Source organism: Hemicordylus capensis, chromosome 1 (genome assembly GCF_027244095.1).
Source record: "Hemicordylus capensis ecotype Gifberg chromosome 1, rHemCap1.1.pri, whole genome shotgun sequence".
In the NCBI taxonomy this organism is placed as follows: domain Eukaryota; kingdom Metazoa; phylum Chordata; class Lepidosauria; order Squamata; family Cordylidae; genus Hemicordylus; species Hemicordylus capensis.
This window is the reverse complement of record NC_069657.1, coordinates 119,065,707-119,093,019: the sequence shown is the minus strand read 5'-3', so window position 1 is coordinate 119,093,019 and position 27,313 is coordinate 119,065,707. Positions and strand designations below refer to the sequence as shown.

Here is a 27,313-nt window from a genome sequence, read left to right as displayed (position 1 = left end):
TTAAGAGGGTGGGCAAAAGACTCCCTTCCTGGGCCCTGCCTTCCTCCAAATGAGGCAGACGGGTGATTTCAAGCTTCTGAGCATGTGAGCAGAAGCGGGTCTCATCTCTCTTCTGGAATGGAGGGTGTACATTCACATATCAGCCAGATTTACCCTGAAGTCCCTGCAAGCTATCGGGGAGTACTTCAGACAGGATTCCAGTTTTTCATTGCATGTTAAGTGTGTAGTCCAATTTGTATCTGGGGTTTAAAAAATCCACTTTGTGTGTCATTTGGGGGGGGCGGGGGGGACGGGACTTTGAACTCAAAGTAAAAATGCAGTAAAGCCTGCCATCTGAAACTGCTCCTGCAGAAGCATTCCCAAGTGACGGCCCAGCAATAATCTCACAGCTAGATTCAGGATTATTGGGATGCACCCTGTCTGCTTGGTGAAGAAATAAAAGGCTGTACCTTCTGAACGGTGAATACAGGTGTGCTGATTATCACTAAGGAAGAATCCATCATTGCAACGACACTCGTAGCTCCCCACTGTATTGATACAAACATGCTGGCAGCCTCCATTGTTGAACGAGCATTCATCCATATCTGGAAAATAAGAGGGAGCAGGTTTGTACCTGCTGTTTTTTGGTCACATAGTCGCCTGTATCAATTGTATAGAAATTAATTAAATAATTATAACATATTACTGCTTATCCATAAGGGATCTGCCAAAATGCTTTTAACAGACATCCTTGAGATGCAAAGTAAAAATATGGAGGACCAAAGATGAGGAACACTTATAGAAGTAAATAAGGTTTATAACAGAAGAGCAGAATCAACAGAACACAAGCAAAAAATCTGCAGTGTTTTTACAGTCCAGTGCTATAATACTATCCAAAAATACAATCATCAGAATGGATGGGCTGAATCTCTTCCATCATGCATCCCAGGAGGAAAAACCAGCAGTATGTACGTACTTATTTAGATCCCAAAGTTCTTCACAAAATTGGGGCTGTTGCTAATACTTTAAAAAAAATGAAAATAAAGTAAGACAACACAACACAGCAAAAACACAAAATCAAAGTACAACCAGCAAACCAATAGATTCTTATAGGGAATCAAAAAGTTTCCTAAGCAGAAGTATCATAGGCTGACTCGTCTATTTAAAAAACACACAACACAGCACATAAGAAATACACAACACTATTTATAGCTTCTCCTAATTGTGGTATTACTTTTTCATAATGGGGCCTACCTATTAAGCCAAGATCTTGGTTTTCAGCAAACTTCTTGGTTTTCTGTAAACCACTTCCTACTGGGCGACTACAAAAAGAACCACCAAATCAACGGTTCAATAATCAAGACAAGGAGGCTATTCACAAATGCATGCAAAACCGGGCTAAGGAAGCCCAGCCCGGTTTTGCATACACATGTGAACCGCCAGGATCGGGCCCAATCCCGGCAGCACCACAGTGGCAAACCCACCTGCAAAAACTCCCTTGAAAATGAGGTTAAGGGAGCAAGCACTCCCTTAACTCAATTTCAATTCCATCTTTACTATGGTCATAGACCAGCATAAAGTATAAGGGGTGATTAAAGGTAAAATGTGCCGTCAAGTCGGTTTCAACTCCTGGCGACCACAGAGCCCTGTGGTTGTCTTTAGAAGAATACAGGAGGGTTTTACCATTTCCTCCTCCCGCACAGTATTATGATGATGCCTTTCATCATCTTCCTATATCGCTGCTGCCCGATATTACATATTAAAAATAAAAGTAGGTATTAAAAGCCTATGAGTTCACAATATACTGAAAGACTATTATAAAAGACTATAAAAACTAGCAATAGAAGTAAAATTTAAAATAAAACTATGGCTGTCTTAAACAAAACAAGACCACAAACTAAATGACTCTTAATGGCCAAATCCTGAAAACTGCAGTTAACAGTAGTTAAGAATGGTAGAGAAATGGGTACAAATATTTATAAAATGCATAAAAACATAATATTTTTAAAAGCATAAAAGAGAGAAGCAAGAATGCATTAAAAAGTTATATGAAAAACGTGGAGGCATAAAAGGAAATATAAAATCATAGAAGGGCAACTATATACATAGTAAGAATTTTATCAATTTAGGGCAAGATAAAAAGCCAGGAAGCTGTGGGACTGTAGAACTGTACGAGCACTCCCTTAACCCCGTTTTCTGGATTGTCTGTCAGCTGCGGCTGCTAGAAGACTGGGGGGGGGGTGGAGAGGCATCCCCATAATGCACCATACATCCTGGCACCCAGACCCTTGGAGCTGCGGACAGCAGCCAGTGCTTGTCCAGGCGGGTAATCCCAGTGATGATGATTAATCAAGTGGGCTATTCATCACTCTAGCAAGTGATGGGGAAGCTGCATCTGTTGAATTTTTGCCTGAACACATCCCTCTCCATCCCAATGTTATGCTGAAAGACCAAGGCCACCAGTGGGTAGATAGAGCATAATCTATAAAGCTAGAAGAATACAAACTAAATTGTGTTTCCTTCTTATATGGCACGAAATTAATGCTGATTAAAGAACCACTGTTTCTACGTCATTCATACATAACATGCATTTTGTATATTCCTGTCTTCAGACAGGTAAAAGATTACTATTTCAAAAGTAAGAAATTGGGTTCAGAGAATTAGTGCCAGGTACACAGCAGATAGTCATCAATGCCAACATGCATTCTGTAAGAGATTTTTGACACCCCAAAATCCCTGCAACCAGGAATTAAAGAGGGCTCCAAAAATCCCCACACTGACCAATGGGTTCTTTTGATGGGCCTGGCTATCAAGAATCCCAAGACTCAAGAAGACACGAGGAGAAGTGAGGAGGTTATATTTAATCAAAGCAGATTTATTTTCTTACCAATATTCAGATGAATCGCAGTATATACACACAGTGATTTTCCCTTCCCTCACAGCAACTAAAATAATATCTAACTAACACCCTATAAATCATCAGAGCTTTCACTCACTCTTTGTGGCTTATCCCCTGAGCTTACCAAGAGAAACTGATGTTCCCTTTTTACGAGGTATCGGGTGTGTCAAGTTGGGCAATCTTCCTCTATTTTCTTCACCTTCTGCCTCCACTGGTCCCACCGACCCCCTCTTGCTCCAGATCAGGGTCTTACGTACCCTCACCCTATCTGTCCATGCACCGACGGTGATTGGACAGAGAAAGGGGTCTAGACCATTCATGACCTTCGGCTAACCTGTTCCATTTGACATTTAATGTCATTGGTTAGGGGAGATGTGAAAGAGGAACAAGGCATGGGCCAAGCGACCCCCCCCTCCAAATGGAATACCAAGCCTTGGCGTACTTTCGATCTGAGGTACTGAGAAATGAGGAAGTGTGCCTGGGCCGACAGGCCGACCTTCTCTACTTTTAGACAAAAGCACCAAATGGGGGCTGTTCTTGACAGCATGGAAAATTCGCTGGAACAGGGGAACTTGGCATTTACTCAAGGGTGTTAAGATCAAGACCTAGACTGTGGCAAGCAAACAAACCCATGTCAAGCATCTATCTAATACAATATGGCTAACCTATCTATGCACTTATTCAATATAAAATCGACCTGATTAGGCCTTACAATTCACAGTTTTTAAGATGGAATTATGCTCTTGTGCTGCCAAGTTCATGTTCTTTTAATAAAGTTGTGAAATGTTTAATCCCATTTACTGGTATCTGTCTCTTTCTTTCTCTACAACAAATCTGTATGTTTTAAAAGCTGTCCAGCCACTCAGAACACAGAGCATGCTTCTTTCCATTAAACCATAAGTTCCCATCAAGGGTGATTATATTTTTCTTGCTGCAGTGTCTACAAAGTAGGAAGAGACAGGTTCTTGATATTATTATTTTTAAAATATACTAGAAGATTCCACCTCCCATGGTATGATATGGATAATCTCACGACTACATCAGAACAGTGTGTGTTGGGCAGTGGGGGGCAGGGTTATAAAGAGATTGCTCAGTTATGACAAACATGAACACATCGTTTTTTAAAAGGATCTTTCAATCTCCCCCTCTCTATTTTTAAAGTAATTGTTGCATTATTCTACACCTTTTTAAAGAGCTCTTTTCATTATCCTGCCTCCCTCTACAATTTTAAAATAATCTTTTCAGGATTCCATCCCTACCCCCAACCCCAGATATTGTTTTATTAACCTCCTCATTTTTGAAAAGCATCTTTCCACAGTTCTGCCCCCACAAGGATCTTTCCATTTTGCTCTATTTTAATGTAATTATTGCAATACTCCCCACCCCAACTTAACCGTAGGATTTATAGTTTGTAGCAGCTGCTACAAACATAAAAGAGGCTCAGTAAGTCAGCAGTGTCTGCTCTAAATGAGGGTCAAGCTAGCAAGCAGAGGCGTGTGGCTCAGCTGGGATACAGAGTTTTATTTACTATAAGGGATACCATAATTATCTTTACTGAGAAAAGAGGCTGCTACTTAAAAGTATCAGTCAGGCCATTTAACACAAGATGTTGTGTGCGCCAAGGCCTGAAAAGACTGATATAATGGCTAATTTAAATGCAAATAAGACATACTCAATGGATTTATTTTTCAAAACAAGAGCACTTATTTATTAATTTTTTAATTTATTCAGTTTGAATACTGACCTTCCTAAAGTGGCTCAGGGCAGTTTACATTAAAATCAAACACACATAATAAAACAATTAAAATAAAAAACTCATTTAACCCATATTAAGAATAAATTAAAACTAGATATTAAAAACCATTCTAAAAGGATGGGTCTTTAATGCTCTCCTGAAGGCCTCCAAGGAAGATAATCTTTTTATATCCATGGGGATGTTCCACAACCCAGGGGCGACAACTGAGAAGGCCTGATCCCAGGTCACCACCAGATGAACTGGTGACACCCAGTGACGAACCCCTCCTGATGATCTTAAATGAGCAGTGAGGATCTTGTAGAGAAAGGAGCTCTCTCAGGTAACCATTCAGGGCTTTAAAGGTGATAACCAACACCTGCATTGATTTGAATGTTCAAGTCATTTAAAGTTGGGGGGGGGAGCCGCTTGAATGTGATCCATCTGTCAATGGTTCCCCGTGAAACTTGGAGAGATTACAGCGCCTGTCACCTGGTTATGCCATGCCAAATTTGGGGCAGTTTGAATACTATGACTGGCAGACTATTCAGGGCTTATGAAAGAAGAAAAGCAATTGTAGTGGCTTAGCTCACTCTAGACCCATATGACACATGTACAGTGTTTGAACCTAAAGCATGCTAACATTCCTATGAAAAACCATGTTAAGGTCAAAAGACAGTATTTGGGATAATGCTCAGACCTCTGGTTGCTGGAAGGAGCACTGTAGGGGTCCCTGTGTAGAAGGCTGCTTTGCACAGCAGTCCAGACACAGAGGAGGCACAATGTTTGTGTCTGTCCCCTCCCTCCCAAAGCCTTTTGCAGTTGTGGAGCTCTGTTCCTGAGGGCTGTGGGCAGCTCTAAACATTGTTTTTATATTATTGTTATTTTATATTTCATGATCAGTTCTGAACTTTTTTTAAAGTGACATATAATAAACACACACAAAATAAATAAGATCACTGAAGAGGCAGAATAAATGCAAAGCCATTCACTGAATATTTTGTCAATGAAATAAACTGAGCTGACTTGTACCATCCCTATGCATCTCTCTACAGATATCCAATAAAGAATCATTTCTATAATTTTTGCACCAATATTACATCAATCCTCACACTTGTCCTTACCTTTCTAAAATTATTTGTGATTATTTTCTGGTAGCTATTTATTCAAAAATAATCCTCCATAGGTACTTATTTGGCTTACATAGCTGCTCATAACTCCAATTTAGTAAAAAAGTTATTTGATGAGGAGCAGAGCTTTTTCCCACCTTTTAAAAATCTTTGGAAGTCTTCGTTCTATGCTTTGCTCCAATGGTGTGTCGCTCTCGGCTTTCGGCGTCTTATCTTCCTCAAAAGGTACAGTAAGTTCCAAGGCCATGGTTACTTAAAAGGCAATTGCCTATAACTACCAAAACACATTCCAATTGTGCTTTAGACCCTTGTGCTTTAGATCACTTTCTCCAGGGCATGTTGTGATCAATAATACACATTTTTATACCAACACAGAGCCTCTACCCATGGAGGGAATAGGACTGTATTCTCCATTTGGCTCAAAGTGGCTTCAGCCATATGAATAGTGAGATATCTATCCTTAATATGGTCAGAGTTCTGATCAGGAATTTGTAGGGAATGCTAGCGTGGATCTCAAGAATCAGAAGTATTCCCTGTCTTATAAACAAGTAGGCACAGCAAAGTAGCAATGTGCCCCTATCCTTCAATGAGCCAAGGGATAAGATCATAATGTTCTGATCTGATCTGATCTGATCTAATGTTATGGCAAGGGGAAAATCCATCCATGCGTTAAGATAGTAATTCACTTTCAGTGTAGAATTCAAGTTTGGTGAACTACACACTGAAATTGAATTATGCCAGCGTAATGCAAATCACCACAATTTACACAGTTATTTACATATTGGCTTAAAATTCATGCTCAGACATTTGCATGTTTGTAGAATCTGGAATTGTTTTAATGAAGAGGCAGCATATGGATCAGAGAATTCATCTGGAGATTAAGGGGGAAGACAGACAAGCAGCCTTGCAGTTCCCACCTGCTCCATTACCTAACCTTTGGATCCTTTTGCAGACCGTGCTTGCACAATTTCAACCATACTCTAACAAGCATGGGAGAAAGAGGCACTTTTTCTCTTAAAATGAAAGCAGAGATTCCCAGGAATCTCATTTACATATAAGAAAGCAGATTCTATGCAAAAGTCTATGTACCAAAGAAACAGAGAACATTAATGTTCTTTACTTGGCTGCTCATTTAGTCTAACCCACTCCAAAAGCTTGCTTTGAGTCTCATTGCCTTCTAACTCCTTGGCTATCTTTTCTTAAGCTTCCCATACTTGCCTTCAAGCTGGTTGGCCACACCTTCTTGGCTCTCATCTGGAAGTCGCTAGCCACATACTCTGTGGCAAACTTTAGGCTCTGGCACTGAAACAATTCTGAGCTGCATGTCATTACAAGCAGCTACAATCCTGTAATGTACTCTTCCTCGAAATATCCTTGGGAAGTAGGGAGGAAAACTAGAAGCAACAACATTAATTGAATTTCAGAGAACCTTAGAAAGAGAATCTGGACCTCCCAAGTCTCAGCTATTAATTCAAACCACTAAATATCCTCTTTCCAAAAATAAGAACTATAGTTTGCACTTTCTACCAGGATAGATAATGTTCTTTTCCTTTCAAAGGAAGGCTTAGCAGGCTTTAAGAAACACTGTCACAGCAGGCATGGAAGAAGCACTGATGATTGGATTCATAGAGTAGAAAGGTAAGGGACACAAGAGCTGCAGCCCCTATTAAAAACACAGACACCTTATCAAAAAGAATGTGGCAACCCTACATTTCATCCATAATTTCACACATGCTTAGAAACAGGAGCCAAGTGTACATTCCTTGGGATTTCACTCAGTGATTTTTTATTCTTTCCAGTCCTATTATCCAAGCACACACACAAGCATCATTTTACAGATGGTAGCTATAAACACCAAAATGACAGACCTATGTTTGAGATTAGCTCATTAAACTAATTTTGCCCTTATCCAACCACCTTAAGATTTTAGTGTTCATGAGAAAATATAAATGCTTTTATATTAGCAACATACAGCACTGATCTGGTGATTTCTGCAGTATACTCCTTACCGAGACAATTATGGCCATCCTGAGCCAACATGAAGCCATCATAACACGTACAGCGATAATTGCCTGGAATGTTGAAACATTCATGCACACAGCCTCCATTGAAGTCATTATCACATTCATCAATGTCTAGGGAATAAAGCAAAAGTCAATATGATGGATTGCTGCTTATTTGCTGTAGTCAGGTCATGACATGACCACGTTACATATATGCTGCTATCTTAAGTCATCTGTGCCTTACAAATAAATTGAATTTAATAGAATATTTATTGACTGTTTCTCTCAATGTACTGCTCTATTAGTTTATGTGCTCCATTCTGACAGGATAGTTCTGCGTCTTTGGCCACAACATTATCTCAGATTACACCATACCCTGTTATTTGCACATACTATGATGCAGGAAGGAAGAAATGAAAGAGTTACCACAGCTTTATGCTGTAGTAATCCCTTGCCCCCTCCTCCTTCCAGCCCCATGGTGCCTCAGTAAGCTTTTATACAAACTTTGGGATCTAGTCTAAATCCTTCCTTATGAAAGCATGAACCCACAAAAGTATGCACAAAATCCAGGAGCAGGGGGAGGAGGGAGAGAATCAGTCTTGTTCAAAGACTGAGTGAGAGTCACTCTCCTTGTCAGTGTCAGTTGAATCCAGTAGAATCGTATGTCCACAATGCCAACTAGGTTATCAGTCTAAACTCAAGTCCCACTTGGGCTAAATGCTTCCTCATCAAGTTTGGACATACCATCCAAGCAACAATCCACAGATAGTTTAATTGTACAAGAGCTGAATGGTTTCTTCTCTGTCCACAGGGAAGAATGGTGTAGTTATCCTCTCAGTCTTTAACAACACATTTTTACAAGGCTTGCATAACTGCATGCCAAGGAGCAATCACCCCTATTTCTTTTATAACACATCTCATCACTGAGAATAACTGCACAAATACAGTTTTTAAAAACAAAAGGAGAAGGCTCCACTGAACATTTTGAATAATAAATGCACCTGTTCTTTCCCCAGATTATTTCTCATCATGATAGGTACCATGGCCTGAATGTTATTTTCCTAGTTCTATACAATGAAGCTTTGCTAATAACCAAAACTTTACCTCTGAGCAATGGGAGTTGTAAAGGTCCCCATGCCTTCAGTAAAGGCAAACCTCACTGAAGAGAGACTAACTAGCAGCAGTGTCCCCTTCTCTTCTAAGATGTGATATAAAACATATTATACAAACATGAACATACTCACGTGCTGGAACTTTAGACATGTTTTAACTTTAGACAGCGAATTAAAAACTTCAGGGAACTTTAGACAGGGAATTTAAAAAAATAAAATAGTTCATACATAGCAAACACTGGTATCCAGCATCAAACAGGTCCGGACCCACATTGACCACCTTGAGCTTTTTCATACAAGACACTAAAACATTTGATTTTTCTTTAATGTAAACATAAGACTCATTAGCTAGAATGGGCAACTGATTTTAAGATTACTCCCTTCCACTTTCTAACCCAGGCAGCATTTGCACACAACAAAGCAGAAGATAAGCTGAATGGCACTTTCTAGTGTTATGTGAAAGCTACCCTTCACACAGAACTATTCTACAGTTGTAACCATGGCTTTGCACCAGGGCTAAGGAGAACTCTGCACCCTATATAAATTATACAAATTGAACACATTTATGTTTATTTGCCTATTTGGCATAGTTTATTAAAGTACCTTCACAAGTCTTTCCTTCTCCGCTGTAACCTGGCTTACATGTGCACTTGTACAGCTTCGGAGTATTCTGACAAAATGCATCTGGGTGACAGTCATCAATCCCTTGGGCACACTCATCCACCTCTGTGAAAAGACAAACAACATGCAAGACAGCAAAAATTCTACTGTAATGAGTGATCAAGTCAGACATTCACAGAAACATTTACAATAGCATATTCATTTCAACTGGAACAAACTGATGAAAATTCATTCCCGCACTTAAAGGAACACACACACACGGCCCCCCGCAGCATTGAACCACGAACCGGCCCATGTTCGGACTGGTCCGTGCACATCACTACTCGCCTGGGAGCCCGGTGGTTCCAATGAGTGGGCTTAGCCCGCTTTCCCCACAGACGATCAAACTCCTAGCCCCTAGCCCTGGGCGTCCGGATCGGCCACTCACACGACTACCCGCTCCATCACAGAGGCAGTGGGGGCTGCAGGAATCAGGGGCTGCCCGGCCCCCGGAAGTTCCAGGATGCCCCACGTGAGCACGAGCAGCATTCTGGAGAAAACCCCGAGGCCGGGAGGCTGGCTGCAGCCTCCCGGACATGGGTCTACTAGTTTGTCGCCGCAAGCGCAGCAGCACACAAGCAAAAAAGAAACAAAGTTAATGGACCACTTGTTCCATTAACCTCGTTTAAGGGGAAGGGGAACTCAGCAGGCTAGCCACCTTGGAACCACTGGGTTCACCCGTAAGGATGTGCATGGAACCGCGGAACTGCAGTCCAGCACTGGAGTGGGGCTTCCTTTAAGGGCGGGGAGAGGGTGTACTTACCCCTCCCACCGCTTTTCCCCCACAGGCGTGCAGTTTTTTGCAAGCATTTGGGGCGGCAGGATACCTCCCTGCCGCCCCTTTCCCCTCTCGGCAGCAAAAGGCTTCAGAAAGCCTTTTGCGCGTGTGCACGTTGCAAGCATGTCTCATCTCCTTTTGCTGCCGAGAGGGGGAAGAGGTGGCAGGGAGGTATCCTGCCACCCCAAATGCTTGCAAAATAATGCGCGCCAGCAAGAGGAAAGTGGCAGGAGGGGTAAGTACACCCTCCCTCCGCACTTAAAGGAAAACACACACACACACCCGCAGCATTGAACCACAAACCGCCCCATGTTCGGACTGGTCCGTGCACATCACTACTCGCCCGGGAGCCCAGTTGTTCCAATGATCACTAAAAAGCAGGCTAGGCTCCCTTAGCCCGCTTTCTAGTGATTGTGGGAATAGCTTCACAGTATAGTCAAAATTATGAGCTGCAAAAGACCAGGCAACTGGTTGTTTAACTATTTCATGCTGGTGTCCAAAATCTGGAGATAACATTTAGGAGTGTTGCATAATAAATGTTGCACACCTGTATGACCTGTCTGTTCATCTCCTCCCTCTAGTCTAAATGGCCTAGCCAGCATGAAGGGTTTTCAAACTATCATCTGAAAACTATGGAAGGGTTTGAGGAAGGTTACCATGCTGGGGAACTTTTAGCCTTTCACATAAGAAATAACTCCCCAAAGCCCCTCTTCCCCTAAAGACTGCCTAGGGAGCAGCACGTTTTGTTTTATTAATGTGCTTGCAAAGAGAAAGTAAAAGAACAGCTTGAAACTGGTAGGATTTCCAAACATTATTCATTTTATTGAATAATAACATGTCAATTTTGAATCACAGTAAATTTGAATCTGAGAAAGATTTTTGGCTTCTCTTGGTCATGGTGCCATCTTGGAATTATTAATCTGATTATTGAGTGTTAAAAATCTGTTGAGAACAACAGATCATAACAATGGCAGGCAGAAGCATTCACCTCGGTGAGCCCACCAGCCAAGCGTGGAACACCCTCCCTAGCAAGTGGTGCAGGCCCCCAAGCTGTGCCAGGTATGACCTGGAAAGGCCCATGGGGTGTTTTGGGAAAGTGGCACAGGGACCAGAGGCCTAACACTGCATCACCACATCCAACTGCAAATACTCAAATCAATTCATCGAAACAGCAGCCATTTTCCATCTGTTTAAACAAATCAACTCAAAATGATTTGAGTGATTCAAGTGATTCAGCCATAGGGAACAATGGGGAACTCGAATCACCCCATTATTCCCCACTGGTAGGTCCTAGGGATACCATAGTGGTTGGGTGGTAGGGCATGACTGGTGCATCTAAGTGGCCATCACACCCCCACTGTTCCCCACTGTTTCCTATGGCCAGAATCAGCAAAGTGCACACATTTTGTAACCCTGCCTTGAAAAAACACTGTAACAAAAGCACACAGTCCCTCCCAACACAGAACACCACATTTTTCCAAACACACAGTCCAAAGATGGCCAAAACATAATTGGCACAAGTTGCATTCTCACACACAATTATGACTCCTTACTTGAGCATTGCAACAGCTGTCACAGCAGCAAGCACAGCCATAAGCTCAACTAGAACATCTTCAGCCACATTTTGACTGAGTACACCTTGCAATGCAGATTGCAGAGCAGACCAAAGCAGTGAGCGAAGCACAAGTTTGTGCAGACTTGTAGCACATCTCACAACAATCATCAAGAAAATATTACAGGTGGGGAGAGAGAGAGCTCAGCTGCCACTGTCTATTTCTTGCCATAATTACTCGTTCACAAAGCAAACTATAATTCAAGAAAGGAAGGTACCCAAGTTCTGCCATAGTCAATCTGAGATCCAGCAAAACCAGATAGTTATAGCAATAATAACACAGCATATTATACTCACTGCTGAGAAAAGAAAACCACAAAATCATGGGCCAATGGCCTGACAAGAAACAGAGTTTCTAGACTCTTACCATGAGAGTGTACATCTCTCTGCGTCTGGATAACACCATGGCCTCTGATTGGTGCTGGGCCCCAGCTCACAGCCTGACACATGGGTCAGGGCACCAGTCCATCATCTCATCATTGATCATGGCACTGGCGTGCATGAGTGTCTGTGTGTGTCAGCAGCACAAATGGGCAGACTGTGACACATCTGGTTTGGGGGCTGGTCAAGGTGGGGGCAAACTGCCAATTTCGTTGCAGCGGGTGGAGGTGAGCATGAGTCACTCACCCCCAATGGCCAGCTCTGGATAGCCCAGCAGGGGAAGGCTGGCCTTCAGGAAGACCAGCCACTCCACCAGCTCAGCATCCATGAGTGCACAATGGGATGTCACCCCTTCCCCGGTCATGAGAACATCCACTCACTCTGGATGCTGGTTTGCAGGCATAAGAAAAACCATCCAGCCAGATCTGCCGGCTCATTGCCAAAAACTGGATTGGCTCCATTTTCCTGCATGCTACCAGCTTCTGCAGGTACTGCAGAACACACTGCTCAGCACAGCTGCAGAGCTTGGTGGGCTCCTCCCATACTCCTGGCAAGAAGCCAAGGAACCCCTCCATGAAACACCAGGTGGAATGCTGAGGCAGAACTGCCTGGGACACCATGATGCTGGACTGGAAGATGGAATGTACACTAGCAATAGGCGCTCCAGCACCCGCCTCCTGGTTGCGCCCCAACCTCCTCTCCTCAGCTTGCCTAACAAACGCATCTAGGAGGTCCCTCCACCTAGGCAGCTGGTCAGGAGTGACCGCTTTGCCCTTTATCCTTAGCAGTACAAAACATGCACTGCCAATGCACCCAAGGGTATCCTGAGCTGATCCACCTCTCCAGTCCTCAGCCAACCTGCCAAGGTGACTGCTTCATCAGTGGCCAGCATGGTCTGGACCTCACCAATCATATTCTCTTTTTTTCCCCCAAATTGAATTTTTATTGATTTTAACAGTAATAAACAGAAGTGGACTTCCCGCGCATCTCTCTTCGTGAAACATCAGCTATAAAATTTACCCTTGCATATAATAATAATTCAAAACATAAATTTAAACCCTTACAAACACAATTAGTCTACCCAACCTGCATTTCCCCCCCTTTCTTTTCTCTCTAAATTTCAAATCCTGCTGTAAGGTCACTCACCCATCATATTCTCGAGAAGAGCAGCGGGCAAAGCCTGACTCAGCATTGCTGTCTGGGCACACAAGGTGTTCGTGGCAACAAAGAATGGCTTGAGTGCCAAGACAACCTTGGAAATGAGTGCCTTTTCCTGGTTAGATAGGTCGCACACTTCCAAGCTACTCCTCCTTGTCAGGCCGTGAATGGCTGGCTCTTGCTCCTGCATGCCCTGGAGTAAGAGAAAGGTTGAATTCCCCCAGGTCAGAACATCCTGAAGGATCAGGTGTCCAGGTGGGCCCAGCTCAAGCGGCCTCTTTTTGAGCATACGCCTAACCTTTTCACTCTGGTGAAAGAAAAGTGCTATCTTGTGGTACCTATCCATAATAGCAGCCGTGGCAGCAGCAGCAGGATGGCATCCAGTGCCTCCAGAGGGGATATATCATCTGGCCGCAGCCCCAGAAGGGCCAAGTGCATCCCAGATAACCAGGTTCAGAGAGCGCACCACACAATGGATGGACACAAAATGATCCTGTTCAACTGTCCTAGTTATGTTGACAGCATTGTCGGTGACCATGAAGCCTCAGCGAAGGTTTGACTGCCCAGACAGCCATCCCCTCAAATGGTGATCCATGGGCAGCTCCTCTGCTGTGTGGTCAGTGAAAAGCACCTGAACATACAGCACAGCCCACCTGTGCATCACTGCATGGGAGGGGCTGGCCACACCATAAGCAGCAGATGTTCCCTCACTCTCCTGCCCCCACCAGTGTACTGTGAGGGACAGGAAAGCAGCATGCCTCCCATTGCCCACAGATCTGCAGTGAAGTACACAACCGTGTCAGGCGCTGCTATATGCAGCAGCCCCGACACAGCCTCCCTGCATGCCCAGTACAGGGAGGATACCACCCACCAGCGCATTCTCCACCATCTGGAATAGCTGGTCGTCCACAGCGATCATTGCCCCAATGGCCTGAGTGATAAGATGAGGCTCTGGGTGACCAAACTGCTTACCCATCGACTGCCCTCACTGTGCAGGCAACTTCCCCTGCTTGGGAGCAGAAGCAGGTGCCTTGCCTCTACTCGAGAACACACCAGGCCTATTGCTGCCAACAGGACTGGGGACCCCTAGGTGATGTGGTCGCAGGTGCTGCAGCATCCCCATCATAAGATGCTTGGGGTCCTTACCCCTGCTGACCTGGGTCCTGCAGTGGATGCAGGCAGCATGGTGTGGGTCACCAGGTTAGAACTCAAAGTGGTCCCACACCAGGCTGCTATCAGTCCAGGAGCATTTGGTTGGTGGTGGCGGTGGTGGTGGTGGTGGTGGTGGTGGTGGTGGTGGTGGTAATGGGGCTGCTGGTTCATTCTGGGGGCCACCACCACCACTATCTTTGGTCCAAGGCTGAGAAGGTCCAGGAAGCTGAAGTACTTCCTGCTCCTCCTCAGTTTCAGATGGAGGGGGGGAGTCACACTGCCAATGGGGATTGGGGAGGAGGAAGGAGAGAGCTATCTGGCTGGGCTAGCAGCTGACACTTCTTCTGCTGCAACAGAAAGAGCTTCTCCCCTGACAGGGGAGGACCCCACCCCCACCTCCCGCATTCTACCGAGGCCACCACAGGCAACTGTGCTGCACCACAGCAGTAGGGATGACTTGGAGAGTAGAGTGGCATATACATAGATCTATTTTCCTTCCTTTTTAGGAACCCTAAACAAAAGCTCTTGGTAAAAGATAGGATCTTCACCACAGTACCCAGGGAACTAAAGGAATTCAAGTACAACGATGGAAAGGAAAGGAATTGGGACAACTGGTTATACGATTTTAATGGGCGTCATGCTGCAGGCATAACCCTGGTGTGTACCCAGCTTTTAAGTATCTTGACAAAATACACAGAGCTTGTAACACCTTTGCCAGCCCTTCATGGGCCAATTATGATGCACTGTTTAGGAAAGGACTGTAAACGTGATAGATCCATCCTCTGGAACAGAAAGGACAGCAAGCTTTGGGGGATGTCATGTCACAGGACCACACAGTCCCAGCAGGCACTTCTTGACAGTGGTTACTACAGAAGGTCAGTTGGGTCGGCTGGCCCCTGGGAAGGAAGGAGGGATCAAGGAGGCAGAGAAGATGATGTACTCGGACTTCAACTTGGTGGGAAAGTGTCTTCGTACCACTTGCAAGTTTAGGCATCACAGTTCCCATTGTGAGAGGGGACACCCCATCACAAGTTGCTTTAAGCTGTCAGGAGGACAGGCACTCATTGTTTGGCACTCAGGATAGAGAGAGGATTCTGTTGGTGTACTGACCACCCTATTGCCCAAACGCATCCCTGCCTGAGTTCAGAGACATTGTCTCAGACTTGATGTTGAGGATTCCCAGGATGATTGGTCTGGATGACTGCAACATCCCTGTTGGGGCTGCCTTGACTGGGGTGGCTCAAGACTTCATGGCTCCCATGATAACCATGGAGCTGTTCCAATATGTTATTGATGCAACACATGAACTGGGACATTCTTTAGATCTGGTATTCTCAGCTGGGCAAGAGGCTTATGCATGGAGTAGAGAGAGTGGACAGAGAATTTTTTCTCCCTCTCTCACAACACTAGAACCAGAGGCCATCCTATGAAACTGAAGGTCAGAGAATTTAGGACTGATAAGGGGAAGTACTGTTTCACACAGCGCATAATTAATCTATGAAATTCTTTGCCATGGGATGTGGTGATGGCCACTAGCTTTGATGGCTTTAAAAGGAGCTTAGACAAATTAATGGAGGGCAGGTCTACCAATGGCTATTAGTCTGATAGCTATAGGCCACCTCCAGCCTCAGGGGCAAGATGCCTCTCAATACCAGTTGCAGGGGAGCAACAGCAGGAGAGAGGGCATGCCGCTCGCATTTGTCATTATTTGGAATCTACAATCATTGGGGGAAGTGTCCAAAGTACCATCTAGTCCATTTTTGTTGGATAAGATATTTAATCAAGTTTGGCCAACCATGTGCATGCTTGACCCTCGCCCTTCATGGCTTATTAAATCTAGAAACATAGGAAGCTGCCATATATTGAGTCAGACCATTCATCTATCTAGCTCAGTATTGTCTTCACAGACTGGCAGCGACTTGTCCAAGGTTGCAGGCAGGAATCTCTCTCAGTCCTATCGTGGAAATGCCAGGGAGGGAACTTGGAACCTTCTGCTCATCCCAGAGCAGATATTTCCATCCCCTTAAGGAAATTCAGGAAATTACAACCCAGCAGGTTGTAAATGTCTCAAAAGGGAAAGATCCCAATTTTGCTGAAGGAACCACTCCTAAAGAAACCTAGTCTGGACCAGAGAATGTTAACAACTATAGGCCTATAGTTAAGATCCTCTTTCTAGGCAAGGTGCTTGAGCATGTGGTAGCTAACCAGCTCTAGACACTCTTGGAAGACATGAATTATTTTGATCCATTTCAACCGGGCTTTAGAACAGAAACTGCCGTGGTTGCCCTATGGGATGGCCTGCGCCAAGAGAGAGTCAGGGGAGTGTGGCCCTGTTCATTCTCTTGGACCTCTCAGTGGCTTTTGATACCATCGACTGTGGTATCCTTTTGGATAGGCTGTCCAGGATAGGGTGTGAGGGGCACTGTTTGGTTGTGGTTTCGCTCCTACCTGGATTTCCAAAAGGTGGTGCTGGGGAATTACTGCTCAACCCCTAGGCAGTTGGCAGCTTTGGGGTTCTGCAGGGTTCTTTTCTTTTCTCCATGCTGTTTAACATCTATATGAAACCACTGGGAGAGGTCATCCAGAGGTTTAACTTGAGGTATCATCAGTATGTGGATGCACCCAGCTGTATTTCTTTCTCTTTTTTTATTACATACAGGTGAGGTGATGACTGTCATGAATCAGTGCTTGGGTGTGATCATGGACCAGATGAGGGTGAACAAATTGGGACTCAATCCAAACAAGAAGAAAGTACTGTTGGTTGGTGGTTCATTCATCCAGGTAAATGATGTCCAGCTTGTTCTAGATGGGATTGCACTCCTCCTGGAGGACCAGGTTTGCAGACTGGTGGTGCTCATTGATCCAGCACTGTCACTAGAGGCTCAAGTGGCCATTGTGGCTGAGCACCTTTTAGCAGCTTCAGCTGATGTGCCAGCTGCAACCTTACTAGGATGGTGGTAGCTTGTCTACAGTTACCCATGCCCTCGTAACCTCCTGTTTAGATTACTGCAATGCATTGTACATGAGGCTGTCTTTGAAAATGGATGAGAATTTTTGAATTTTACTGTAATCCTTTGTTTTGTTTAATTGCATGTTTTACTTAATTGCCATTTTATTATTTTACGTTTTGAGCCCATAACATCAATGTTATGGGGTGGCCAACAAATAGCATTATATTTATTATTATTATTATTATTATTATTCCAATTCATATTTTATATGCAGGACAGAGTCTGTCCAATAGAGCCAATGGTCAGTGACTGGTCACAAGATCATTCTTCCCAAAGACAGCTGTGCACACGGCCCCCTGCCAGGACTTCAGAGTTAAAGAGAACGCTGGCAAGATGGTCATGAACTGGGGGAAAGAAGCCTGACAGGAGGCTCCCCCTTGACCATGTGACACTGGAGTGTGTCATCAGGGCTCTTCCAGTAGTTTGTGCCTCTAGCTTCAAAGGCCAGCTGTTTAGGGCAGTCTGCCTGGTAATGTTCTTTGGGGCCTTCAAGGTCAGTGAGCTTTTCCCCAGTTTAACACCTCTGGCAGAGCCATGGCTCAGGAGGGTCAAAGTTTCTCCAAGAGCAGGGTGTTGCTAAACTTGTGATTCTCAAAGACTGACCAACGCGAGAGTGGGGCAGTGGTTAGGTTGGCAGGTGGGCAACCTGTGCTCAAGAGAAGCATTGAGGCGGGACATGGAACTAATGCTGAGTAACAGGCAATATTTCTCAATGCACAGCCTCTCCCCCACACAATTTCAGTTCTCTAATGCTTTTCACCAGGCACTGGGGGTTGCCAGGCTACCATCTGGGAGCTTCGGGAAACAATACTTCTGTATTGGGGTGGCATCAGTGGTGGCTGAAGGGGGACTCAAGGCTGAGTTCATAAAGCAGATTGGGCTGTGTGGCAATGTGGTGCATATAAGACCTATGTGAGGAGGAGCATCTTCAATTGAAGGGGTGCAAGGAAGCCAATTAAACTGACTGTCCCCCTGTATTTTTTTCTTCTCAGATGTTCCAAAGGAGGCGTGGATGGCCATGTGGATCATGGGGCACAGCATCCTTTACTGGGCCTCAGTAAATATGAAGGACCCAAACCTGGGTCCATAAGTCTTCATATAGGTCTTATATGAAGGACCCAAACCTGGGCTTGGCACCAGAGGTGAGAGTTTACTGGATGAGGCAGAGTCTCATTACCTGGGAGCAGATGATCCCTTCCCTGTCCAGCCTGGCTAAGGAGAATGGCCAGTCTGACTTATTAGTAATCCACTGGGAGAATGACCTGGTGCAGTCGTCTGGGCTGAGGATGATCTCCTTCCTCACCAGGGACACCACCACACTGGCAGAGCTATTTCCCAGGGTGATGCTAGTCTTCATAGAAATGCTTTTATGATTTCACTAGCAAGTGGCCAGGGATTATGGGACCATTGATAGAGCCGGGATCAAAGTGAACAGGGAGATTGCAAATATCCTAGACTGGAAGGGGAGAAAATTCCTGCCACAAATGGCCTAAGCTCTTCCAGGGGACATCTCTTCCCACTCAGGGTAAGCTTCACATAGCAGACTTGCACATGACTTGGACATCAATCTAACTCATAGGCATTGTGGCAGGAAAGACACCCAGATTATCTAAACAGGGCCTGTCAGTGGCCAGGTAGCTTGATGGCAAAAAGAGTGGAATCTGAAAGGCAGACAGGGTGAGAAAAAAGGCTAGAGAAGTAGGCCAGTCAGTTTCAGATCAGTGGTGTGCCCTGCCTTTTTAGCCACCCACCTCACGAATTCAGGTGGGTAACAGAAGGGGAGGTTAGGACCAGTGTTCCCTCTAAGAGGGATTCCCAGATGTTGTTGACTACAACTCCCAGAATACACAGATGCAATGGCTTTTGCTTCAAGATTCTGGGAGTTGTAGTCAACAACATCTGAGAATCCTTGTTAGAGGGAACACTGGTCAGGACAAACCCATACTGGGCAGTGAGGTTTTGCCTTGACCTCCCTTGCCTGATGGCCTGAGTTGCTCTAAAAGCAAAGGAAAGCGGGCCTGTCTGTCCTACAGCTTGAGATATGGGAATAGCAGCACTTAGGGAGTTCGTTGTCCAGCTACCTTTTTGAAGTCTTATTTCCAGAGCAAATAGTTTGATTTTATCTTGCCGTTTCTTGAAATGCAGTTGTGGCCAGGTGCTTTTGCCCTGCACCAATTTCCAAACAAGTTTGGAGTCTCACCTCTTTCTTCTGTCTTTCATAGATACAATGTCTATGCTAGGACTTCACATCAAGCTAATAAATGCTGTTTCATTGTACTGTATTGATCACTGGTGATTTATCTGCACTCTCAGAACTCTCTCCATATGGAACTGTGGGAATTCAGGTCTCTTTCCATATGGAATTTTGGGCCAATTCACAAAAACGTCAGATGCCTAATAACCACCTGAAATTCTTAGCCAGTGGGTTATGTACAGTTACTGACATACACTGGAAGAAGCTTTCCGCACACTACCACAAGTAAAATATACTTTTGCAGTGGCATAGAAAAAACTTAATCCTAAACATGGCAGCAGCTCCATAAACTGGCTGGTCATATCCCAACTGGCCAGCCCAACTTATTCAAATGCTTGGATATCCTGGGCAAAGAAGTACCCTTTAATGTGGTAGCTATCAGAGGGACAGCATATACTCTTGTTTAACCCAGTGTAGTGTCCCCCCCTCCAATTGGCTGAGCATCTCCATTGTGTCTCTTGAAGATTGTAAAGCCCTCTAAGAAAGAGACTCATCTTCTTATTCCTTCTCCTATGTAAACCATTTGAGAACTCTTTTTGCTGGATAATAGTGGAATTAATTTATGTTGTTGTTGTTAGGAAGTCTATACGTGAAGGCTTTTCAAGCTAGTAAACACATGCCCAGTAGCTGTGGGAACTGGCCAACAGTTCCATTCAGAAAAAGAATATTAGCTCCCATTCACATAAATTTAATCTAAGGAGAAAGATGTTTAAGCTACAATACAGTAACCAGTTATTGAAAGAAACAAGATTTTACAACTGTGACATCACAGTCATAAAATATGACCTTTAAAAAATGAAACACAAATAAAAGGGCTTATAGAAACGAGCATTTAGGAAACTCAAGCATTTCAAAATCACAACCACAGATACATTAAACTTTTACTTTCCATTAAACAGATGGTTATTCAAGGGTGTTGGTTTTTTAAACTATTCCAAAATTAGCTTTTTAAAATGAAAAGCAGAAGCCACATCTGGCAAGAAGCATTGCTGAAGCATGCAGCTAGCAGTCACCGTTACACACGCCCACCACCACCACCACCACCACCCAGAGCATGTCCACAGCTAAGAGATCCCAGCAGAAACTTCAGTGTAGTTCAGTGCAGAAATAATTAGGCAAGTTAAATCTAGACAAGATGGAGGCTCTCATGGTCAGAAAAGTGGTAGACAGTATGGCCGAGGTTGGGGACTGGAAAATGAGGTGCAGGTGTGGTTCATTCACAATTGTCTCACCCTATCTTGGCTGCCTTTCTGTCTTTCATCCCACTGTGGCATTAACCCCAGAGGCTTGGGCTGATATTCTTCAAGTTGAGGATAACCCCATGAATATGAACCTGCATGCCTGAGATTCATGAGACACAGGGCATGAGACACAGAGGCAGCCAGGATAAGGAAGGCAAGACAAGCATGAACAAGCTGCACCTGCAGCTCATTTTCCACCACCATCACCCCAATGCAGGCCAACACTAAATCAGAAGAACTGCTGATTTGGCAATGGTTTATCAATCTAATATTTACGGGTTGCACTCTTCTTGAAGCAGCAGAATTGCAGCTTGGGAGTTCTTCTGGGTTCAGAGTTACACTTAGATGTTCAAGTGGCTCCTGTGACCTGAGGGGCCTTCCCTGAATTTCAGTTGGTGCCCTAGATACAGACATTTCTCTTTGTCAGATCCAGCTACAGTGACCCAAGCCCTTATTGCAGCTAGATGGGATTTCTGCAACTTGCTCTACATGGGGCTGCCCTTGAAGGTTCTTTGGAAATTTCACCTGATCCAGAACACAGACATGAGAGAAATGATGCGGAAAAAGAAGTTATGGGCCATATTATACTAGTCCTCCATGAGCAGCACTGGTTGCCCATTTGTTTGCAAGCTTAATTCAAAGTACTGGTGTGATCTTTAAAGCCATAAATTGTATTGGGACAGGGTACTTGAAGGACCGTATTCTGCCAAATTAATCTACCTGACAGATAAGAACTAGCAGAGAGGGCCTCCTGTGTGTGCTGCCTTGATCTGATATCCATCTAGCACATGGGAACAGCGTTCTAATTTTTTTCATCTGTGTGCTGAATGAGTTTTGTTCTGGGCAGCAGTATCAAGGCAGTATGTGCACACATGCATTCAGAGCGGGGCCTTCCTGATCCAACCTGAGAGGAATCTAAAATTTACTGAGCGGACATCAAAAAACTTGTGTGCGTGCACGTGCACATGCCTTAGAGGTAGGAATGTGCATGGAACCAGGTGGGGGTGGTTCGATGGTGGAGGATGCTACTTTAAGAGCGGAGGAGGGTGCATTTACCCCTCCCTCTGCTCTCCCCCACCAGCGCTCCTTTTTTCTACAGTTCATCGGGGCAGCAGCATACCTCCCTGCCGCCTCATTTCCCTCGTTTACCGGATACAATTGGAAGTATCCAATGTGCCTGTGCACACCAGGCATGGGCATGCACATGTCGCACCGTAGAGCTGTCATGCACACATGCCCACCGAACCGGCAGAAGTGGCTGCCTTCCGAACCGGTTCCATACATATCTCAACTTAGAGGGAACACTTCATGGGAAAGGGCCTTCATTTCAACTGGTTGGCTCTTCTTACTTGTGTAAGGTGAAGGACCGGCTGTAATTTAGTTTTTATCTTATGCCTGGCATTTTTACATTTCACATGTAATAATGTATTGTATTTTTGCATTGTATTCTGTAGTTTTATCTATTGTTTGTGAGACATTTGTGATTTTTTAAAATGAAGAATGGGTTAAAAAGAATAAATAAAATAATGAATCAAGATGTTCACAGCTCAGAGATCTTGACAGAAACTTCAGAGCAAGAGTAATTAGGCAAGTCAGAGCTCAGGAGAAGCAAAAGTCCAGATAACAAGGACAGAATGGATACAGGCTGCAGAAAATAAATAGGAGGTGTTAAACCACTGTACACACACACACACACCAAAAATGCATAGGACAAAAAGAACTTATGGTAACTAGTGCTAAACCAACCTTTTTGCCATGTATGATTCAGGACAAAAAGCTTTATTTCAAATACGATAAATTTAATAAGTGTTCTGCACTATCTTTAAAGACACTGATTTTCATGTTTAAAGAAAACCCAAATTGTTCTTGGTTTAAAAGGGTGGCAAGGTCTTTTTGGCAGTACAATCCCTGTAGTGTTAGTATCACAGTATTTTATGCTCTCTGACAATGAGCTGTATTTTAAAATGTGCAAAGTTAACTACTACGACACTACAGGGTTGTACTATTATTTGGGGTCATCTGTACCATTTCAAGTTCACAGACATACATCTTGGAAAAGCTGTCCCACAAAAATCTGAAAACTGAGCTTAAATTTAACAGTTGTTAGACACCACAACTGATGAGTAGTTTTGGCTTGGCTTTAGGGCAGTGTTCTCTCTAAAAAAATGTCATCCGTGTGAAGAATGAGTTTTGTTCTGGTTGGTAGTATCAAGGCAGTGTCTGCATGCAGAGTGGGGCCTTCCTGATTCAACTTGAGTGGGATAGAAAATTAACTGAGCAGACATCGGAAAACATGTGAGCGTGTACACACGCATATGCCTTAGAGTGATCTCTGCTTTAGGGGTAACTTGCAGCAAACAAAAAAGGGGGGGGAAGAAAAACCCTCTATTACAGTGAGCTGCTGAGGATGAGGGGAAAGGGGTTGTAGAGATCACATTCACTGGCATAAAAGGAAGACCCAAAACACAAAAACAATCAAATTAGGAAGAGATACTATTCTCCAAGCAACTCATGCATCACCACTGTTTTAAAATGTGCGCTGGTTCACAAGAATTTGGAAGGGGAGAAGTTAAGCTCATAAATCTGACCTATCTTGGACCTTAGTTTTAAAAGCTTATTTCAACAATGGCAGCTCAAAATTTAAATAGACTCCTATGGATTTTATTTAATTTCCCAGCTCTGCTCTTAGAGTCTTAATTTGAAAGTAGTGAGCCCTTTCTCAAGATCAGTGAGAAGGGTTTGGTGGAGGGAGGCGAGGAAGGCTACTCAAACTCATCTTCCCCACATACGATCCCTCGTTGCTCCCTGGGTGGGTCGAGCGCTCCCTTAACCTCATTTAAGAGGGTGGCTTTGGGGGCAGGTTTGCCATGTAAGCAGGTTGCTCAGCTGCCACAGCTGCACACACAGAGGCAAGAGTGGGCTTGGCTGCCTTAGCCCACGATTGCCTGCACATATGAACAACCTCAGAGTCTACTTCAAAGTAACCAAGCTTTGATTGGTATAAGAAATAACAGACACTGACCTTTCAATATTCTGCTGACTACCTTACTGTCCAATAACAATTACACCGCATTATGTTACTACAATGGCAGTGTGTATGGTGGCTGACATGATACGCAGAGTTACATCAACTGAAGTAGACCTGCAGTGCTGCTATCAGGCTGGAGCATTACAGCGCTCCAGCCTTGTTCCACATCCCTCAAGCAGTAGAGAAGGGGCAGGGCATGATTTTCGCTTCTCTCCCTTCCCTCCAAAAACCATTTTTGCTGTCAGGAACATGTCTATGAGGGCTATGCAGCTGTCACAGACATGTGCCTGGCAGCAAAAAACCCGCCTTTTGGAGGTGGCACAGAGCTACTTCTGTTGATACAGCCCTGCATATCATGTCAGCCAATGTATTTTGGTGTCTGAAAGTTAGCAAAAAAACCCAAAACCACCAAGCTAACCAAGCAATCATATACAAGAGAACAGATCTGCATAGTACAATTAGGCAAAATGTGAGGCAAAACTGAGAAGAAATAGAGGAACAAGGCCTGGAACATCCATTGAATCTAGAGATCTCAGAAAGGAAACCCAGTTCTCACAATCATATTTTCTGAGAAAGTTGCTTGAATGGATCTGTACAGAAAATACCAATTATGAAGCAATTATATTATTGCTATGTGACATACTCGGATTACAACCCAGCCCAACCAAGATGTCAACTCACATTGCCACTACAAAGCTGCCAGAGTACGATTAAGTATGCTTTGAGTTGCAAGCTCCCATACAAACCTGCCTATACTTTGATGATCTGGTAAGGTCTTTTTTCAGGTTTCTCTGTCTACTGAAATCTGGCAGAGAATGACCTTTTTTTGTGGTGACAATTCATTTGTGGAATACCATCCCTAGCTCTGTACACCTGGTACTAATACGCATGTCCTTCTGGAACCAGAAAGGGTAAAAGTTTCCCAGGCTTTTAATCAATGTATTAAGCTAGTTCATGTTCCACTGCTACTTCTATTTTTCAGTTTTTATGGGTGTCTTATCTGCATTATTTTTTCTGCTGCAGCAGTGTTCTAGTTTCACACACACACATTTAGTATGCTTTTATATTTTCTGTAAGCTGCTTTACACAGTTTTGTTTAGGTGGAGCAGGCGATACATTCCATTAAATAAAGCTACAGTGAAATGACCTCATGATCAGCTAACCATATGTGCTGAACTCAATCTAAGCCATCTTTGCCAATTTGATAAGGTACTGAGCGAGATGGACCTATGGTCTGACTCAGTATATGGCAGCTTCCTATGTTCCTATGTAAGGTTAATTTTCTCTAAGAATTACTCACAGGAGTCCCTAGCAGAAGAAGAAGAAGAAAAGATCATATATACCTGGTGAGCAAGGAAAAAAGAGGGAGCAAAATCAATTAATAAGGGACTGCTTGTATATACAGTACCTGGTGAGCAAGGAAAAAAGAGGGAGCAAAAACGATTAATAAGGGACTGCTTGTATCTTATTAAAGTCTGCTTGTATCTAATATAGAAACAGTTTCATATCATAAAAATCTATTCACAAGACATCACCGATGCTGATAACTGCACCATCAACCCTCAATACATTATTTAAATTACTGAAATCTACTTGGAATCGCTTCCCTGTAAATCCATAGGATTGCTTCCAAATAAATGTGTTTCGGACCAAGATGCTATTCTGCTCAAAGTAAGAACTTGCACCAATGTTCTTAGTATATAAGATGAGTGGTAACATGTATGATTTAGCATCTCATTTAGGCTCCTCCCACCTTGCAGGACCAGATATACCTCTTATGGGCCAAGATCACCACAGGAGAGGATATTTTATTCCAAGTCTCATTTAAATCTACAACCAAGTATGAGTGTACTTTTTAAAAGGATATTCCTCTTGATCTCCATACACACACAAAAAGACATGAAATACCCGCAAATGCAATGATTGTGAATCAAGAGTTATTCTACAGATTTGGTTAAGCTTTCTCTCCTGTGAAATGTGCACAGAGCAAAGAAACTAAAAAGAAATAGAGGACTCAATGAAGAACAATTCAGCCTCATGTTCAATTAAATTATTAGATGGTTACATTAATGTGGAGAATGGGTGTTTGTTTTTTGCTTAGAAGTTGCTTTACTGCTTCGGCACAAGTTATACAGTTACTAATGTGGAATCATTAAACAATCTTCACTTCTACTATAATGATCAAACCCACACTGTGCCATGGCCCATGTTATAAACGCACTAAAGTGCACCACAAAATGAAGCCAGCTCCAATTTTCACATATTAGTCCCAATACCTTTTCCCAATTCACAGGTGTCTCATCTTTCTGTAAAACATCTGTTGTATTTTATTTAATTTTTTTAATTTAACATATTTGTATACTGCCCAAAACGCAAGTCTTCTATGTATATTTTCCTGTCCAAAATTCAAATAAACACATTCTTTTCTAAATACTTCTCCACATATTTGAATGTATTAATCATGCCTCTCTACTAATATTAGCCAATTTCTTTCTTTCTTTTTAAAGAACTAGAATCTAGGATGAGTCCTTTACAAAGAGCAGAAAAAAACACGACACAACTTTCAAGTAGTTTGAGACAAAGATCTTCTGCACACATCTGGACAAAAAAGACAAAGTGTTATGGCACCTGAGAGATCAACAGGGTAGATAGTTTAGTATCTTATTCTGGCTCTTCTCATCTTGTGGACTTGTTGGTCAGTACGAAGCCTATTTTATCAGAGCCCCGAGACTACTGCTCTCAAAAGCTCATACCACCACAGGAATTTTTTGCTGCAACAGATTAACAGGTCTTCTGAAATTTACCTGGAAGTGAACTCCACTAGAAGCAATGGAACTTGTCTCCAAGTGAACGCCTTTCCAACTGCTGTGTCAACAGTGCACAGACTCTTACTACTGCAAATCAACAGATCTACTCAGGTCGTTTGCTGGAACGTGGCCAATGATAATGCCCACCGTACGCAGAGAGGACCTGTATTTCCCCCCACAAACCCCACGGGTCTCCGGGCTGCCAAAGGAGCTTCAGTTTAACTCGCAGTCAGGCAAGTCCTCGCGCTTTCGGGAAAGCAGCACGATCTGCAAAAAGGTACTGGCTCCCCTCCCCTCAGCTCTCCCCAGAGTCCCACAAAAGCGGCTTCAACCTCACGCCTGTACCCGAGCGAGTAAAGAGAAAGCTAAAGGCGAC

General features: G+C 43.7%; 1 protein-coding gene across 18 annotated transcripts in view; it reads right to left on the bottom strand.

The window, feature by feature from the left end:
• Positions 1-27,313, bottom strand: part of SCUBE2 (signal peptide, CUB domain and EGF like domain containing 2) — a 96,954-nt gene that overhangs the window by 68,855 nt on the left and 786 nt on the right. For 17 of the 18 annotated variants that reach the window (XR_008314016.1, XR_008314023.1, XR_008314019.1 and 14 more), the window contains exons 2-4: positions 9,459-9,581; positions 7,750-7,875; positions 450-584 (exon numbers count right to left, since the gene is read on the bottom strand). Coding sequence is in view for 10 of the 18 variants with exons in the window: in XM_053286629.1 (XP_053142604.1) it covers positions 450-584; positions 7,750-7,875; positions 9,459-9,581 (384 nt within the window). In the remaining 8 variants the exon portion in view is untranslated. Of the gene's footprint in view, positions 1-449; positions 585-7,749; positions 7,876-9,458; positions 9,582-26,934; positions 26,954-27,313 lie in introns of those variants that run through there. The other variant, XM_053286626.1, reaches the window with a different exon arrangement.